The 16,687-nt window shown below is 43.5% G+C and overlaps 1 protein-coding gene across 2 annotated transcripts in view; it reads left to right on the plus strand.

Moving 5' to 3' along the window:
• The window catches only part of ssx2ipa (synovial sarcoma, X breakpoint 2 interacting protein a), a 71,029-nt gene extending 55,571 nt beyond the window's left edge, over positions 1 to 15,458 (plus strand). The window contains exons 11-14 of one of the 2 annotated variants that reach the window (XM_052012011.1): positions 3,430 to 3,603; positions 5,936 to 6,053; positions 12,337 to 12,499; positions 13,555 to 15,458. In XM_052012011.1, the coding sequence (XP_051867971.1) occupies positions 3,430 to 3,603; positions 5,936 to 6,053; positions 12,337 to 12,499; positions 13,555 to 13,765 (666 nt within the window). In that variant the 3' untranslated portion in view covers positions 13,766 to 15,458. The remainder of the gene's footprint in view (positions 1 to 3,429; positions 3,604 to 5,935; positions 6,054 to 12,336; positions 12,500 to 13,554) is intronic. The other variant, XM_052012012.1, reaches the window with a different exon arrangement.
• The last annotated feature ends 1,229 nt before the right edge of the window (positions 15,459 to 16,687 follow it).

The raw sequence follows: 16,687 nt of genomic DNA on the forward strand, positions 1-16,687 counted from the left end.
TTTCGATGTGTGATGTAATACAAGCAAATACACCATGTAAATATTGTATTTTTCTTAATTCTTTGTCACTGGGTCTAAATCCTGCAACTCTCTACCTAACACTGGGAATGCCTTCAACACATGGATTGCAATGAATCAGGTTTATTATCACCGATCTGTGTGACGTGATATTTGTTGTTTTGCGGCAGCAGTACAGTACAAAGATCTAAAGTCACTATAAATTACATAAGTAAATGGGCAAAGAAAAGGAATAACAAGGTGATGTCCATGGATTTCATGGACTGATCAATGATTCAAGAAGCCGACTCACTGCAGTTTTTCTGAAGGGCATTTGGGGAAGGGTGGTAAATGCTGGCTTTCCCAGGACTGCTTGTATCCCACGTGAATGTAAAACTGAAAGCATCTCTGCTTGTGTTGCTATAAACGTAATACTTGGATTTCATTGAGCTTTTATGGAATAAAATAGGCAGAAATGGACCACTGGATCCACTCTGTCTCTGCTTGGGTTTCTGTTCTGCATCAGTCTGACAGTAGCTGGAGTCTTTACTGTAAAGCATTAATGCTTCGGTGTAAACAGCTGTGGTGCCAGCACTGATCCCTGTGGCACTCTGCTGGTCACAGGCTGCCGACCAGAAAATTGCCCCTTTATCCCTATGTTGGCCATGGTTAGCCAGTTGTCTATTCATGTATTACCTCCAATACTGTGCTCACAACCTTGAGTGCCTTTTGAACGGGGATATCTACTGGTTCCCCTCTACCCACTTTGGCTGATACTTTCTCAAAGAACTCTAACTTGGTCAATCCGTTTTACTGGGTTAGTAATTGTATGCCTTCGTGAATAGCTTCATTATCTGAGTACATCATTCCCTGACATACGAACAGAAGACCATAAGATATAGGAGCAGAATTAGGCCATTCAGCCTGTCGTGTCTGCTCCGCCATTCAACCTTGGCTGATTTTTTTTTTGTCCCATCCCCATTTTTCCACCTCCTGCCTGTAACCCTTAACCCCCTTACCAATCCAGAACCTATCAATCTCTGCCTTAAATACTAGAGAAACTGTTTGTGATGTACGTAAATGACCTGGATGAGTGTGTTGATGCGTGGGTTAGTAAGTTTGCAGACAATACCAAGATTGGTGGAGTTGTGAATAGTGTAGAAGACTGGCGACGGATACAGTGTGATATAGATCAGTTGCAGATGTGGGCAGAGAAATGGTAGATGGAGTTTAACCTGGATAAATGTGAGGTATTGCACCTTGGTAGGACTAATGTCAAGAGGCAGTACACTCAAGGGCAAGACTCTTAACAGTGTTGAAGAGCAGAGAGACCTTGGGGTGCAAGTGCATGGCTCATTGTAAGTGGCTACACAGGTAGACAGGGTGGTTAAGAAGGCTTATGGAATGCTTGTTTTCATTAATCGGGGTATTGAGTACAGGAGTCAAGAAGTTATGATGCATCTCTATAGAACTCTGGTTAGGCCGCATTTAGAGTATTGCGTGCAATTCTGGTAACCTCACTATAGGAAGGATGTCGAGGCTAGAGAGAGTGCAGAGGAGGTTTACTGGGATACTGCTTGGATTAGAGGGCATGTGCTATCAGGTGAGGCTGAACAAACTTGGGCTCTTTTCTCTGGTGCGGCGGAGGCTGAGGGGTGATCTGTTGGAAGTGTATAAAATTATGAGGGGCATAGATAGGGTGGACAAACAATATCTTTTTCCCATTATTGAGCGATCCAATACCAGAGAGCGTGCTTTTAAGAGGGGGGTAGGATCAGAACAGACATCGGGGTATGTTTTTTTTACTCAGTGGTGGGTGCCTGGAATGCGTTGCCTGATAGGGTGATGGAGGCAAATTTATTGGGGGCTTTTAAGAAGGGCTTGGATGGGCACATGAATGAGAGGAAAATGGAGGGATATGGGCCTTCTGTAAGTAGAAGGAATTAGCTATGTTGGCACAACATTGTGGGCCAAAGGGCCTGTGCTGTGCTGTGCTGTACTGTTCTATGTTCTGGAATCTAGACGAAAAACACGATGATGCTGGAGGAACTCAGCAGGCCAGGCAGCATCCGTGGAGAAAAGCAGGCGGTCAACGTTTTGGGGTCAGGACCCTTTGGGACTGAAGATAGGAAAAGGGGAAGCTCATTATGTATGAGGGGAAAAACAGAACAGTGATAGGTGGACAAAAGAGGAGAAGCAGGACACCACCACCTTCTTGATCTTTCAATCTCCACCTCAGGAGATTCCTATCCACCGACATTTTCTACAAACCCACTGACGCCCACAGCTACCTCGATTACAGTTTCTCCCACCCTGTCTCTTGCAAGGACACAATCCCTTTTTCTCAATTTCTCTGCCTCCACCACATCTGCTCCCATATGAGGCTTTCCACCCCAGGACATCTGAGATGTCCAACTACTTTTCTAACCGTGGCTTCCCCCCACCCCCCAGACTGCAGTCGAGAAATCTCACACCCGCATCTCTGCCATTTCCTGCACCTATGCTGTCACCCCCACCCCTCTCAGACCCAACAGGGATAGGTCCCCCTTGTCCTCACATTTCATCCCACCAGCCTACGTATGCAAACACCCCGCCTCTTCTCTTTTGTCCACCTATCACTGCTCTGCTTTTCCCTGCTATATATTTTCCTATCTTCAGTCCTGAAGAAGGGTCTTGACACAATGTTGACCACCTGCTTTTCTCCATGGATGCTGCCTGGCCTGCTGAGTTCCTCCAGCATCACTGTGTTTTTCAACTGCTTTAAACACACCCAACGATTTTGCCTCCACAGCCCTCTGTGGTAATGAATTCCACAGATTCACCACAGTCTGGCTGAATAAATTCCTCCTCATCTCAGTTTTAAAGGGACGTCCCTTTATTCTGAAGCTGTGCCCTCGGATCCTGGACTTTCCTGCTTTATAAACATATGGTTTATAATGTTTGGACTTGTGAACAGCTGCCTCAATTAGCAGTTTTTAATCGTGGGAAAACATTCATAACATTTATATTTAAACTCTTGCTGAAGGAGGATTTGGAAACAAATACCAAATATTGTTGTTTGCTGCAGCATCTACAGATGAAATTATTTTAAGTGAAGCGTTTAACAAGAGTTTTAGATTAATGTGACTGTTTGAAGCAGCTCCCTCACACACACCTTCCTGATGGTGGCTGTAGGTGGGTGTTGGCTTTTCCTGCTTCCTCCTCCAAGTAGTGAGACCTGTGGAGTTGGTAATCCTCCTCTCTTGCTCCCAGAAACATTCAGCATTGTGAACAAATCAATTAAGGAATAGGTTTCAGGAGCATAGTTCGTTCATGTATTAGAATTCCTGTGCTTAAGAATTCATTTTGATCCTTTTGTTTTTAAAAGGGGCAAAGTATTGAATTTGCTTTTATAAGTAAAAAATAAAATGACTTACCTTTTTTTTTGCAAAGCAACAGCTTAGTACGCAGTGTGATGATGAAACATCTGTACTACTGCGGGACTGCTACTTGCTGGAAGAGAAGGAACGGCTGAAAGAAGAGTGGAGATTGTTCAATGATCAGAAGAAAAATTTTGAAAGAGAGAGAAGGAACTTTACAGAAGCAGCTATTAGGCTGGGTCATGAGGTAGCTATTTTACTTTTGCATTTGGTTCTATTCTGTGATGAATGGAATTAGCCCAGTCATCTTGTAGACCAACCTCAGAGGATTTGGGTCCTGAACATGTAAAAACTTCATGTAAAAGATTCATGTAAAAACTTCAGATGATGTAAAGTAATGACCGTTTCCAGTTGAGTGGGAGCACAGATTTGTTACCATGAAAGGGTGAAAATAAATTTCTTGCTCCCATATCCTTCTGCATAAAAGATCTGGAATTTCAGTGTAGGGTCAGTGTAGGCTCGTATCCTCATACCTGGACACTATCCTGTCCTGCCGGTTGAGTCCCTTCCCACCTATGTCTGTGACACATCACACGCTCTCCAACTCGTCCATAGCTTTAAGTTCTCCGGCACGCACAACCTCATCTTTACCATGGACGTGCAGTCCCTATACACCTCTGTTCCCTATCATGATGCCCTCTGCTTCTATCTTGACCAGAGACAGAATCAGTCCCCTTCCACTAACACTCTCCTCTGCCTGGCTGAACTTGTGCTTGCCCTAAACAACTTCACTTTCAATTTCTCTCACTTTCTACAGACCAAGGGCATAGCCATGGGCATTCACATGTGCCCTAGCTATGCCTGCCTCTTCATTGGCTATGTTGAACAGTCTCTGTTCCAAACCTACTCCAGCCCCATTCCTCAACTTTCTCTGCTATAGCGATGACTGCATTGGTGCCACCTCTTGCACCCATGTGGAACTCGACAGTTCCATAAATTTTGCCACAAATTTTCATCTGCTCTCCAATTCACTTGGACTATCTCTGACACCTCTCTCTCCTTCCTCGATCTTTCCATCTCCATCTCAGGAGATTCCTTATCCACTGACATCTTCTACAAACCCACTGACGCCCCATAGTTAAATTGATTACAGCTCCTCCCACCCTGTCTCTTGCAAGGACGTGATCCCTTTTTCTCAATTTCTCCGAGTCTACCAAATCTGCTCCCATGATGAGGCTTTCCACTCCAGGACATCCTACTGTGGTCAAGAGGGCTCACATCCACATCTCTGCCATTTCCCTCTACTCTCACCTCCACCCCTCCCAGACCCCACAGGGATAGGGTCCCCCTTGTTCTCAAATTTCATCCTACCAGCCTACGTATCCAACACATTCTCTGTCATTTCTGCCGTCTCCAACGGGATCCCACTACCAAGCATACCTTCCCCTCCCCACCCTTTCCTGCCTTTTGCAGGGACCGCTCTCCGCGACTCCCTAGTTCACTCCTTTGCCAGTCACTTCAGCTCCCCTTCCCACTCCATCACAGATGTGTCAGTCCTCGGAATCCTCCTGGTAGTGGAGGAGGCCAAGTGCAAATTGGAGGAACAGCACCTCGTTTCCATCTTGGAACCCTGCAGCCTAATGGCATGAACATTGAATTCTCCCACTTCAAGTGACACCCACCCCCAACCATGCCTCTTCTTACCTTTCTTAGCCTCTCTCTTTTTTCTATCCCCCCCACCCCCACCTTTTTCCTCCTTACCTTTGACCCATCCCAGTGGATCTGCTCTCCCCTCCTCCCCGCACCTGCCTATCATTGTCTCTTACCTGCATCTAACTATTACCACCTTGTGCCCACCTCACCTCCCCTCTTTTGTCCACCTATCACTGCTCTGCTTCTCCCTCCTATATCATCAGGCTTCCCCTTTTCCTATCTTCAGTCCTGAGAAGGGTCCCTGACCCGAAACGTTGACTGCCTGCTTTTCTTCACGGTTGCTGCCTGGCCTGCTGAGTTCCTCCAGCATCATTGTGTTTTTCATATGGCTTCCAGCATCTGCAGTCCTTTGTTTCTCCAGTGTAGGGTCAGTACAATGTGTGAAGGAGAAAGGGGCACATAACGTGGTTTTCCAAATATGCAGGCGTGTCTAATGGCTTGATTACCAGGGGTTTGATCATTGCAAGCTGGAACTAGTACAACTGTGATGATTCTACACAACTGTAGAATTCACTCTGCTATAAACAGGCCAAAATGCAGAGTCAATTTTTGAGTGGCCAGATAGTGGCTGCCCCCAGAACACTACGCAAAAGATGCATTTCACTGTGTGTTTCTATGTACATGTGACTAATAAAGATGCATTATTATTATTATTAAATACTTGCGATTTTTGTTTTTCCTTTTCTGGTTTTGGAAGCAAATATAGTTTTTGTTCCATCCCGATTCACGAGAATGAATGTTGCATTGGTGAACCATTGCACATAGTTGTGGAGTAGTTAGTGCTGCATTCTGACACATCAGTTGTCAGAAGTATGTGTTGATAGATCCAGAAAGGACATGTTGTGACTTTTTACATTTGTCTGCAGAGGAAGGTCTTCGAGGAAGATCGAGCGACGTGGTTGAAGCAGCAGTTCTTGAACATGACTCCATTTGTGGAGAGCAAAAGGCCAAAAATAATGAAGCCACAAAGTGCCTTGTCTATTAGTAAGTTCTATAACTAAGTGTGCAAGCTGTTGAACATTTGTTGGCAAATTATGTTTGCATTCATTCATTTTTATTAGTGGTCTTGTTGGCTTCGTTTGTCTTAAGTGTGGTGCCTTAAAATGATTTTCTCTCCTAGTCTGATTTCCAGATCAACCTTGAGCCACTTCTACAAAGCTTACAAATATTCATACTTGGGGACCAGCCCAGTACGTATACCAAAGATTTAAAACTCTGCAATATATTTTCTCCTCTTCTCAGTCCAAAATTAGTGAATTCTGTTTTGAGATTATGCCTCCTAGTTCTGTCCTCTACACTCACATGAAACTATTAATTCCCCTCAGATTCTGGTTTGTCTCAATGAGAGAATATTCATTCTTCTAAATTCCTATAAATAATGCTCTCTTAATTGTCCTTCATGGAACACTTTCTCAACCCAAGAATAGATCTTGTAACTCTTCACTGCACTGACTCAAAGGTCAGTATATTCTTCCTTGAGTATAGAAACCAAAATTGTACAAGGTACTACAATTCTGCAAATAAGAACGTAAGAAATAGGAGCAGGAGGAGGCCATCCGGCCCGTCAAGCCTGCTCCGCCATTCAATAAGGTTATGGCTGATCTGGCAGTGGACTCAGATCCACCTACCTGCCTTTTCCCCCATAAACCTTAATTCCCCTACTATGCAAAAATGTATCTGTGTCTTAAACATATTTAATGAGGTAGTCTCTGGACAGAGAATTCCACAGATTCGCTACTCTCTGGGGAAAAGCAGTTTCTCATCTGTCCTAAATCTATTTTCCCCCAAATCTTGAGGCTATGTCCCCCAGTTCTAGTCTCACCTACCAGTAGAAACAACCTTCCTGCCTCTATCTTATCTTTCTCTTTCATAATCTTGTATATTTATACAAGATCCCCTCTCATTCTTTTGAATCCTAGCGAGTATAGTCCCAGGTGACTCGATCCCTCTTCATAGGCCAAACACCTCATCTCCGGAATCTACCTGGTGAACATCCTCTGCACTGCCTCCAAAACCAGTATATCTTTCCTCAAATAAGGATACCAGAACTGCATGCAGTACTCCAGCTGCAGCCTCACCAGTACCCTATACAGTTGCAGCATAACCTCCCTGCTCTTAAATTCGATCCCTCTGGCAATGAAGGCCAACATTCCATTTGTCTTCTTGATAACCTGTTGCACCTGCAAACCAACCTTTTTGAGATTCATGCACAGGCAGTCCTAAAACAGCACGCTGCAATCTTTCACGATATAAATAATAATCTGATCTATTTTTCCTTCCAAAGTGGATGACCTCGCATTTACCAACATTGTACTCCATTTGCCAGACCCTTGGCCACTCACTTAACCTATCTATATCTCTCTGTAGACTCTGCATCCTCTGCATAATTTGCTTTTCCGCTCAATTTAGTGTCATTAGCACACTTGGATACGCTACACTCGGTCCCCTCTTCCACATCGTTCATGTATACCGTGAACAGTCACGGGTCCAGCGCCGACTCCTGCGGCACCCTGCTCACCACTGATTGCCAACCAGAGAAACACCCATTTATCCCAACTCCCTGCCTTCTATCGGTTAACCAATCCTCTATCCATGCGGATACATTATCCCCAACTCCATGCATCCCTATCTTATTGGTAAGTCTTTTATGTGGCACCTTAATCAAATGACTTCTAGAGATCCAAGTATACAGCATCCACCTGGTCCCCTCTATCCACTGCACTTATTATATCCTCAAAGAGCTCCAGTAAGTTTGTCAAACAGGACCTGCCCTTCCTTAATCCATGCTGTGTCTGCCTGATGGAACAACTTCTATCCCAATGTTTCGCTATTTCATCCTTAATGACAGCTTTAAGCATTTTCCTGACTGCAGACGTTAAGCTAACTGCCCTATAGTTGTTTGCCTTTTGCCTACATTTTTTAAACGGTGACGTGGCATTCACTGTCTTCTAATACGCTGGGACCTGCCCGGAGTTCAGAGAATCTTGATAAATCATCATCACAAATGCTTGTACTATAACTTCCGCCATTTCTTTCAGTACCCTGGGATGCATTCCATCAGGACCAGGGGACTTGTCTACCTTTAGGCCCACTAGTTTGCTCTTCACTACCTTTTTAGTTTCAGCGAGTGTATCAAGGTCCTCACCTCCCATCGCATCCATAACATCTCACTTTGGCATGTTAGGCCTGTCCTGCACCGTGAAGACCGACACAAAACAGTCATTCAAGGCTTCGGCCATTTCCACATTACCCAATATTAATTCCCCCTTCTCATCTTCCAAGGGACCTACCTTCACTTTAGCCAACTTTTTCTGCATCATATATTTATAGAAACTTTTGCTACCTGTTTTTACATTTTGTGCTAGTTTACTTTCATAATCTATCTTCCCTTTCCTTGTTACATGCTTTGTGGTTCTTTGTTGCTTTTTAAAGTTTTCCTAATCTTCCAGTTTCCCACTACTCTTGGCGACTTTGCGTGCATGAGCTTTTAGCTTGATGCCTTCTCTTATTTCCTTAGTTATCCAAGGCTGGCTCTCCCCACCCTTGCTGTCCTTGCTTTTAACTGGAATATACTTTTGTTGAGCACTATGAAAAATCTCTTTGAAAGTCTTCCACTGTTCCTCAACTGTCCCACCATATAGGCTGTTTCCAGTCTATGCTAGCCAGCTCCTCCCCCTTCCTGTTGTTAGCAAATATTATAGAATAATAGCAAGATTTCCTAACTTCTGTCCTATGTCACCCTTGCAATGAAGGCCAACATAGCTTTTGTCTTCCCAATTGCTTGATTGAGCCTTATGTACAACTAAATCAACATGAGATGAGCAGTGTCTGGCAAACAATGGAGAAAATCTAAAATTCTAACGGGCATTATATTTTGACACTATTTACTTGCACTTTGTTTTTATTTAAAATGCTGGTGAGATATTGTTCAACATCTCACAAAGTGCTAGAAATAAGAACATAAGAAATAGGAGCAGGAGTCGGCCATCTGGCCCATCGAGCCTGCTCTGCCATTCAATAAGATCATGGCTGATCTGGCCGTGGACTCAGCTCCACCTTCCTGCCTTTTCCCCGTAACCCTTAATTCCCCGACTGTGCAAAAATCTGTGTCTTAAATATATTTAATCAGGTAGCCTCTACTGCTTCCCTGGGCAGAGAATTCCACAGATTCATACTCTCTGGGAAATGCAGTTTCTCCTCATCTCTGTACTAAGTCTATTCCCCCGAATCTCTTGAGGCTATGTCCCCTGGTTCTGGTCTCTCCTATCAGTGGAAACAACTTTCCTACCTCTATCTTGTCAATCCCTTTCATAATTTTGTATGTTTCTGTAAGATCCCCTCCCATTCTTCTGAATTCCAGCGAGTATAGTCCAGCCACTCAATCTTTCCTCATAGGCTAACCCCCTCATCCCCAGAATCAACCCAGTGAACCACCTCTGCAGTGCCTCCAAAGCCAGTACATCTTTTTTCAAGTAAGGAGACCAGAACTGCACGCAGTACTCCAGGTGCAGCCTCACCAGTACCCTGTACAGTTGCAGCATAACCTCCCTGCTCTTAATTTCAATCCCTCTAGCAATGAAGGCCAACATTCCATTTGTCTTCTTGATAACTTTAATATACTCAGCAGGTCAGATCATATCAGTGGGAAGAGAAAGTTAACTGAGCTTTATTTAAATAAAATTGGTTTATTATTGTCACTTGTTCTGGAGCACAGTGAAAAATTTGTTTTGCATGTCATCCATACAGATCATTTCATTACAACAGTGTGTTGAGGCAGTACAAGGGAAAACAGAATGCAGAATAAAGTGTTACAGTTACAGAGAGAGTGCAGTGCAGGCAGACAGCATGGTGCAAGAAACTGCAGAGAGTTGTAGACCAGCCTCCCATCCATGAACTCTGTCTACACTTCTTGCTGCCTCTGTAAAGCAGCCAAAGTAATCAAAGATCCCATTCACCCTGGACATTTTCTCTTCTCCCTCCCTCCCTGTCGGGCAGAAGATACAAAAGCCTGAGGACACGTAGCACCAGGCTCAGGGACAGCTTCTATCCCACTGTTATAAGAATATTGAATGGTTCCCTAGTATGATGAGATGGTATCTTGACCTCACAATCTACTTCTTTGTGACCTTGCATCTTACTGTCTGCCTGCACTGCACTTTCTCTGTCTACGACACTTTAGTCTGCATTCTGTTATTGTTTTTACCTTGTACGACCTCAATGTAATGAATTGGTATGCAAGACAAGTTTTTCACTGTACCTCGGTACATGTGACAATAATAAACTAATTTATTAAGGCCTTAAGTAGAATGTGAGGTCAAGAGTCTTTTCATACTAGGGGACTATTCAGTAGTCTTTTAACAGCGGGATGGAAGCTATCCTTGAGCCTGGTGGTACATGTTTTCAGGTTTAACTTAACTCTGTTTCTCTTCCCACAGACGGGCCTGACATGCTGAGTGTTTCCAGCATTTTCTGTTTTTAGATTTGCAGCATCTACAGCTTTGTTTTGATTTTCATGCCCCAGAGTTTATTTCGAATGGTCTTCTAAAGATTTATATAGATTTCATGATTGGAAGAGGCTAAAAATGAAAGAATCTGTGTTTATAATTTTTCTGATTGGAAAGGAATTAAGATGTCCTTATCAAAAATTGCCATATTTTTACATGAATCAGATGGCCTAACTTTTATTCAAAAAGGATCATAGACTAGATCATTTCTAGCTGTGCTGAATTACCCAACTTCAGTTAACCATAGAACAATACAGTACAATACAGGCCCTTCGGCCCACCATGTTGTGCCGATCTTCAAACCACTCCTAAGACTATCTACCCCCTTTCTCCCACATATCCCTCTATCTTAAATTCCTCCATATGCTTATCTAACAATCTCTTGAACTTGACCGAGGTATAAGCCTCCACCACCACCCCAGGCAGTGCATTCCATGCACCAACCACTCCCTGGGTGAAAAATTTCCCTCTGACGTCTCCCTTGAACTGCCCACCCATTACCTTAAAGTCATGCAGTCTTGTATTGAGCATTGGTGCCCTGGGAAAGAGGTGCTGGCTGTCCACTCTATCTATTCCTCTTAATATTTTGTACACCTCTATCATGTCTCCCCTCATCCTCCTCCTCTCTAATGAGTAAAGCCCTAGCTCCTTTAGTCTCTCCTTATAATCCATACTCCCTAATCCAGGCAGCATCCTGGTAAATCTCCTCTGCACCCTCTCCAACGCCACCACATCCTTCCTGTAATGAGGCGACCAGAACTGGACACAGTACTCCAAGTGTTTAAGTTAATAATGAAGTATTCATTAGTCAGTGCATTGAATACAGTAATAGAGAGGTTATGTTCCAACAATAAAACATTAGTCAGATCTCGGCTGGAGTACTGTGTGCATTTCAGGTCGCCAAAGTACAGGAAGGATGTGACAGTGCTGGAAAAGGTGCAAAGGAGATTCACCAGGATGTTGCTTGGGATGGAGCAGCTCAGTAATGAGGCGAGACCTGAGAGACTGGGTCTGTTCTCCCTGGAGTGGAGGTGGTTGAGGTCACATGACTGAGGTAAATTAAAATTGAGGGGTATAGATAGGGTAGGCTGCAGAAACCTTTCCTCATGAGGTAGATCAAACTAGACATACGTTTAGGGTAAAAGAAGAAATTTAGAGGGGATCTGAGGGGCCTTCCTTCACCCAGAGAGAAGTGAGTACCTGGGGAATGCCCTGCCTGAGGAGTGGTTGAAGTTGGGTCACTCACAGTATTAAGTGAACATGAATCACTTGGGCACAGACGATAACATCTGAGGAAGAAACGGTGAATGTTTTGGGTCAATAACCAACCAGAACTACAAAAGGATAGAAATCAAACCACTTTGAATTTGCAGTGAAGAACGAGTGACGAGAGGACTGCTTGTGCTTGGATGGAATCCAAGGGAGCTGATGTGCAGGGTGCCGGCTGAGAGGGTGAAGTCAGTTGCAGACTTCATGCATCAGTGATTTTTGTTTTTGTTGATTTCTGTACCTTGGCCAAACAGAATGGTTAAAATCAGTCAGGAGTCTGACTTATTCCCATCTATTGGTCCTCATTACCAGGTGGAGTTACAACATGGGGTCTTATGGTGCCTATGATTGTACTTCCTGCCAACATTCAATGTCTTGGCGAAATGCAGCTTGTGAAAATGGCTTGCATCTTTATTTCTCGCAATACTGCAGTTTCAACTTTTGGGATATATCTTAAACATGCCTGATTATAACACATGTTAAATATTTTCCAGGTCCAGAGCAGGAGAAGCACAAGCTACAGTCCCAGCCAAATATGCCTGCTTGCTTCGGACCTAATAGTACACCTGAACCTTCAAAAAATACCAAATTTTCTCCATTGAAGAGTGCCGCATCCACTGAATCGGGTCGAATAGGATGTTTCACTACAGGCTCAAGGTGTGTAGCAAATCTGTCTTTTGACATGTGTTTTAACACACCTGACGACAGCAGTAGTATGGGTTTTGGGGCAGGAGTGGACAGCCTGGTTGTTTTGGGAAAAGTAGTTAATTATATTAAATTGCAAGAATAATGAACTTTTGAATTCTTTTGTTCTGATCAGTGCCCTATTCAGATGCTTCCAGCTGCCTAACTACACCTGTGTTTTCTTCCTGTGAGAGCTGGAAGTGTAAAAGTTGCTGCTTTCAGGATACAGTAAGAGAGGAAAGAAATGTGGATAAGGCTCTTAATACAAAAGGGATTTACTATCTTCCTTCCTGTCCAGTGCTTTGATCAGATTGTACACAGCCACTTGTTGGTGAATTAAGCCTTCAGTACCATTAGAGCCACACGATCCTATAAAGTGAATACAGAGAAAAGCCCCACTAGCAACATATGGGTGCACTGCAGCAACTCACCGAGACTCCTCAGACGGCACCTTCCAAACCCACCACCTCTACCAGCTAGAAGGACAAGGGCAGCAAATGCATTGGGAACACCGCTACCTGGAAGTTGCCTCCAAGCCACATACCACCCCGACTTGGAGATGTATCATTGTTCCTTCGCCGTTGCTGGGTTAAAATCCTGGAACTCCCTCCCTGACACCACTGTGAGTGCACCCACACCTCCAGGACTGCAGTGGTTCAAGAAGGCAGCTCCCCACCACCTTCTCAAGGGCAAATAGGGATGGGCAATGAAATGCTGGCTCAGCCTGTGAAGCCCACACCCCTTGAATAATTGTTTTTCAAAAAAACAAAGCATTGGGATGATGAGTGCTTCTCACATTACACACGGTGCAGTGAGAGAGAACTTATTCAATAGTGCTTTTTATTTTCTCGGGGAAAAACAAAGTGCTCTGCGAATGCTTTAAGTTTAGTCGTTGTAATGCAGAAATACAATAATAGAACTGCATTAAAACGTGTATTTGTGTTTTTTTATTTTGTTCATATTTGGCCTAAGTATAGGCAAATTTAATTCGGAGTGCCTTTTGATAATTTTGGTCATTTTATTTTCAGCTCAAGACATGTACCAAAAAGAGGTGTGGGGAGTTCTGAAATGAACAGGAATAGTAATGGAATCTCTCATGAAAAATGGAGGAGCATCCCAAAGGCAGACCCTGATCTCGTACATTTCAACGGGTCCTTAACGTTTTGGAACAATTCACAGGAAGAAGGGGATTTGGATGAAAATTCCCTTCAATCTGCAAATGAACCCAGTCTCAAGTGATTGGAGGGGAAGACAGAAACTATTACTCCAGATTCTGTAATGTAATCCAGGGTCCTTGGAATAATGCACTTGCATTTATACCCAGCGTGGTGGCAATTGAACTGGAGTTCACTTCAGGCAGCACTTTGTATGTTGAGTGGAAACTGTTGCAGATCATAAGAAGCCTGGCTGACTTTTGTTTTTAGTTTTTCATTGGTGCACTAGGTTTACACAAGTTGGGTCTGAATTATCTCATTTTAAATACATAGTTTTTGATTTCTCTTTTGCTGTTGATTTTATGTAGATGCATTTTTTAATTTTCAAAAAAATTAGTTTTGATTTTGATTTGTTGATGTAAGTAATGTGAACCACCACAGCACCTGGGATTACTTTATTTTTTTTTGTATTTGAGGCCTGAAGAAATCTTGCACATGTCAGATCATCACTACAGGCAGCAGTTGCTCAACTCAATCAGGTCCTTGTAAAGTGTTCTGAGAGAAATTTAATGAGGAAGTTTTTTTAAGATAGATAGAGATATATATATATTTAGGTTCTGCTTTAAATGTAGCACATGAATTTTTAGTCCTTGAAAGATGGGATAACAATAAATGTGTTCCCAGCTGGTGTATCACATAAGTTTATTCAAGACTTCGTACTGTTGCTTTGTGCCACTGCTTTGGAGGTGTTTTGAGAAGTGAAGTGTGTTTTGAATCATGGGGAAGAATCATAAAATCTTAGAGGGGCTCTTTCAGTTGCCCAATTTAGTCAGCACCAGTGCTTTCATCCTATAACACTGCAAATTAGTCAGCTACCTATTTATTTTCCTTTGGAAGGCTGTTAGAATTTGCTTCCATCACTCTTTCGGATAGCTTCAGAATTCAGATCTTAACCTGCAATGAAAGAATTACGTAAAGATACAGTTGCCTAACACTGATAGAAGTATACAAGATTATGAGAGGCATGGATATGGTGGATGGTCAGAATCCTTTTTTCCCATGGTGCGGCCATCAAAAACAAGAGGGCACAGGTTTAAGGTGAGAGGAAGGAGTTTTAAAGGTGACTGGAGGAGTAAGTTTTTTTTTCTTACACAGGATGGTTTATATTTGGAAGGCACAGCCAGAGGAGGTAGTGGAATCAGATACAATTGCTACCTTTAAGAGGCATTCAGACTGATGTTTAAGGCATAGAAGAATGTGCCTGATATTTTGGTGTATGTGGGTATGGATGAGGTGGGCTGAAAGGGCCCCTTTCTGTGCGGTATCAAGTTGTTTGGGACGTCATGGTGCGACTGTACAAGTCAGTGGTGAGATCACGTTAGGAGTATTAGGAATTAGGATGTCATAAAGCTGGAATTGGTGCAGGGAAGATTTACAAGGCTGTTACTGGGACTGGAGAGCTTGAGTTCCAAGGAGAGACTGGGACTTTTTTGGTAAATTGGTTTATTATTATCACATGTTATGAGGTCCAGTGAAAAACTTTGTTTTGCATGCTGTCCATACAGATCATTTCACCACATCAGCACATTGAGGTAGTACAGAGTAAAACAATACAGAATGCAGAATAAAGTATTACAGTCACAGTGAAAGTGCAGTGCAGGCAGACAATAAGGTGCAAGGCCACAATGAGGTAGATTGTCAGGTCAAGAGTCCATTTATCGTACTAGGGGACTGTTCAGTAGTCTTATAACGGCAGGAAAAGCCCGGTGGTACATGCTTTCAAACTTTTGTATCTTCTGCCTGGTGGGAGGAGGGAGAAGAGAGAATGTCTGGGGTGGGTGGGGTCTTTGAATATGTTGGCTGCTTTACTGAGGTCATGAGAAGTGTAGATAGAGTCCATGGAGGGGAGGCTGGTTTTTGATGTGCTGAGCTATGTCCACAACTCTCTGTGGTTTCTTGCAGTCCCGGGCAGAGCAGTTGCCATGCCAAGCCATGATGCATCCAGATAGGATGCTATCTATGGTACATCAATAAAAATTGGTGATGGTCAATGGGGACACGTTGAATTTCTTTAGCCTCCTGAGAAAGTAAAGGCACTAGTGTGCTTTCTTGGCCATGGTGTCTACGTGGTTGGACCAGGACAGGCTATTGGTGATGTTCACTCCTAGGAACTTGAAGCCCTTGACCTCAGCACTGTTGATATAAACAGGAGTGTGTGAACCACGCCCCACCCTTCCTGAAGTCAACGACCAGCTCTTTTGTTTTCCTGACATTGAGGGAAAGGTCGTTGTCACGACACCATGTCACTAGGCTGCTGCTTGTACTCTGACTCATTGTTATTTGAGATTTGGCCCACTACAGTGGTGTCATCTGCAAATTTATAGATGGAGTTGGAACAGAACCTGGTCACACAGTCATGAGCATTTCCCCTGGAGCGTAGGAGACTGAGGGGTGATAGAGGTTTATAAAATCATGAGGGGCTTGGATAGGTTGATTGGTCATAGTCTCTTTCCCAGGGTAAGGGAGTCTAAAGCAAGAGGGTACATCTCTAAGGTAAGAGGGAAAAGATTTAAAAGGGATCTGAGGGGCAACTTTTTTCCACACAGAGGGTGGTGGGGATATGGAACGAGCTGCCAGAGGAAGTGGTCGAGGTGGGTACAATTACAATGCTTTAAAAAGGCATTTATTCAGATATATGGCTAGGAAACGTTTAGAGAGTTATAGGGAACAAGTGCAGGCAAATGGGGCTAGCTCAGGTAGACAACTTGGTTAGTATGGATGAGTTGGGCTGAAGGGCCTGTTCCCATGCTGTCGGATTCCACAACTCTATAGTATCCAACATCCAAGTTTCTTGCCATTTAAGAAGTTTTCCATTTCTCCAGCCGTTCAGTATGATGATGCTTTCATTACTCCCTGCTTATACCTTGTGGCCACCTTTCCTTCCTTACTTAAACCGTCTATTACCTTCTTGTCAACAAATACGTTACACACTCTCCCTTCATCTCAT

This window comes from Pristis pectinata, chromosome 3 (assembly GCF_009764475.1).
Source record: "Pristis pectinata isolate sPriPec2 chromosome 3, sPriPec2.1.pri, whole genome shotgun sequence".
Classification (NCBI taxonomy): Eukaryota; Metazoa; Chordata; class Chondrichthyes; order Rhinopristiformes; family Pristidae; genus Pristis; species Pristis pectinata.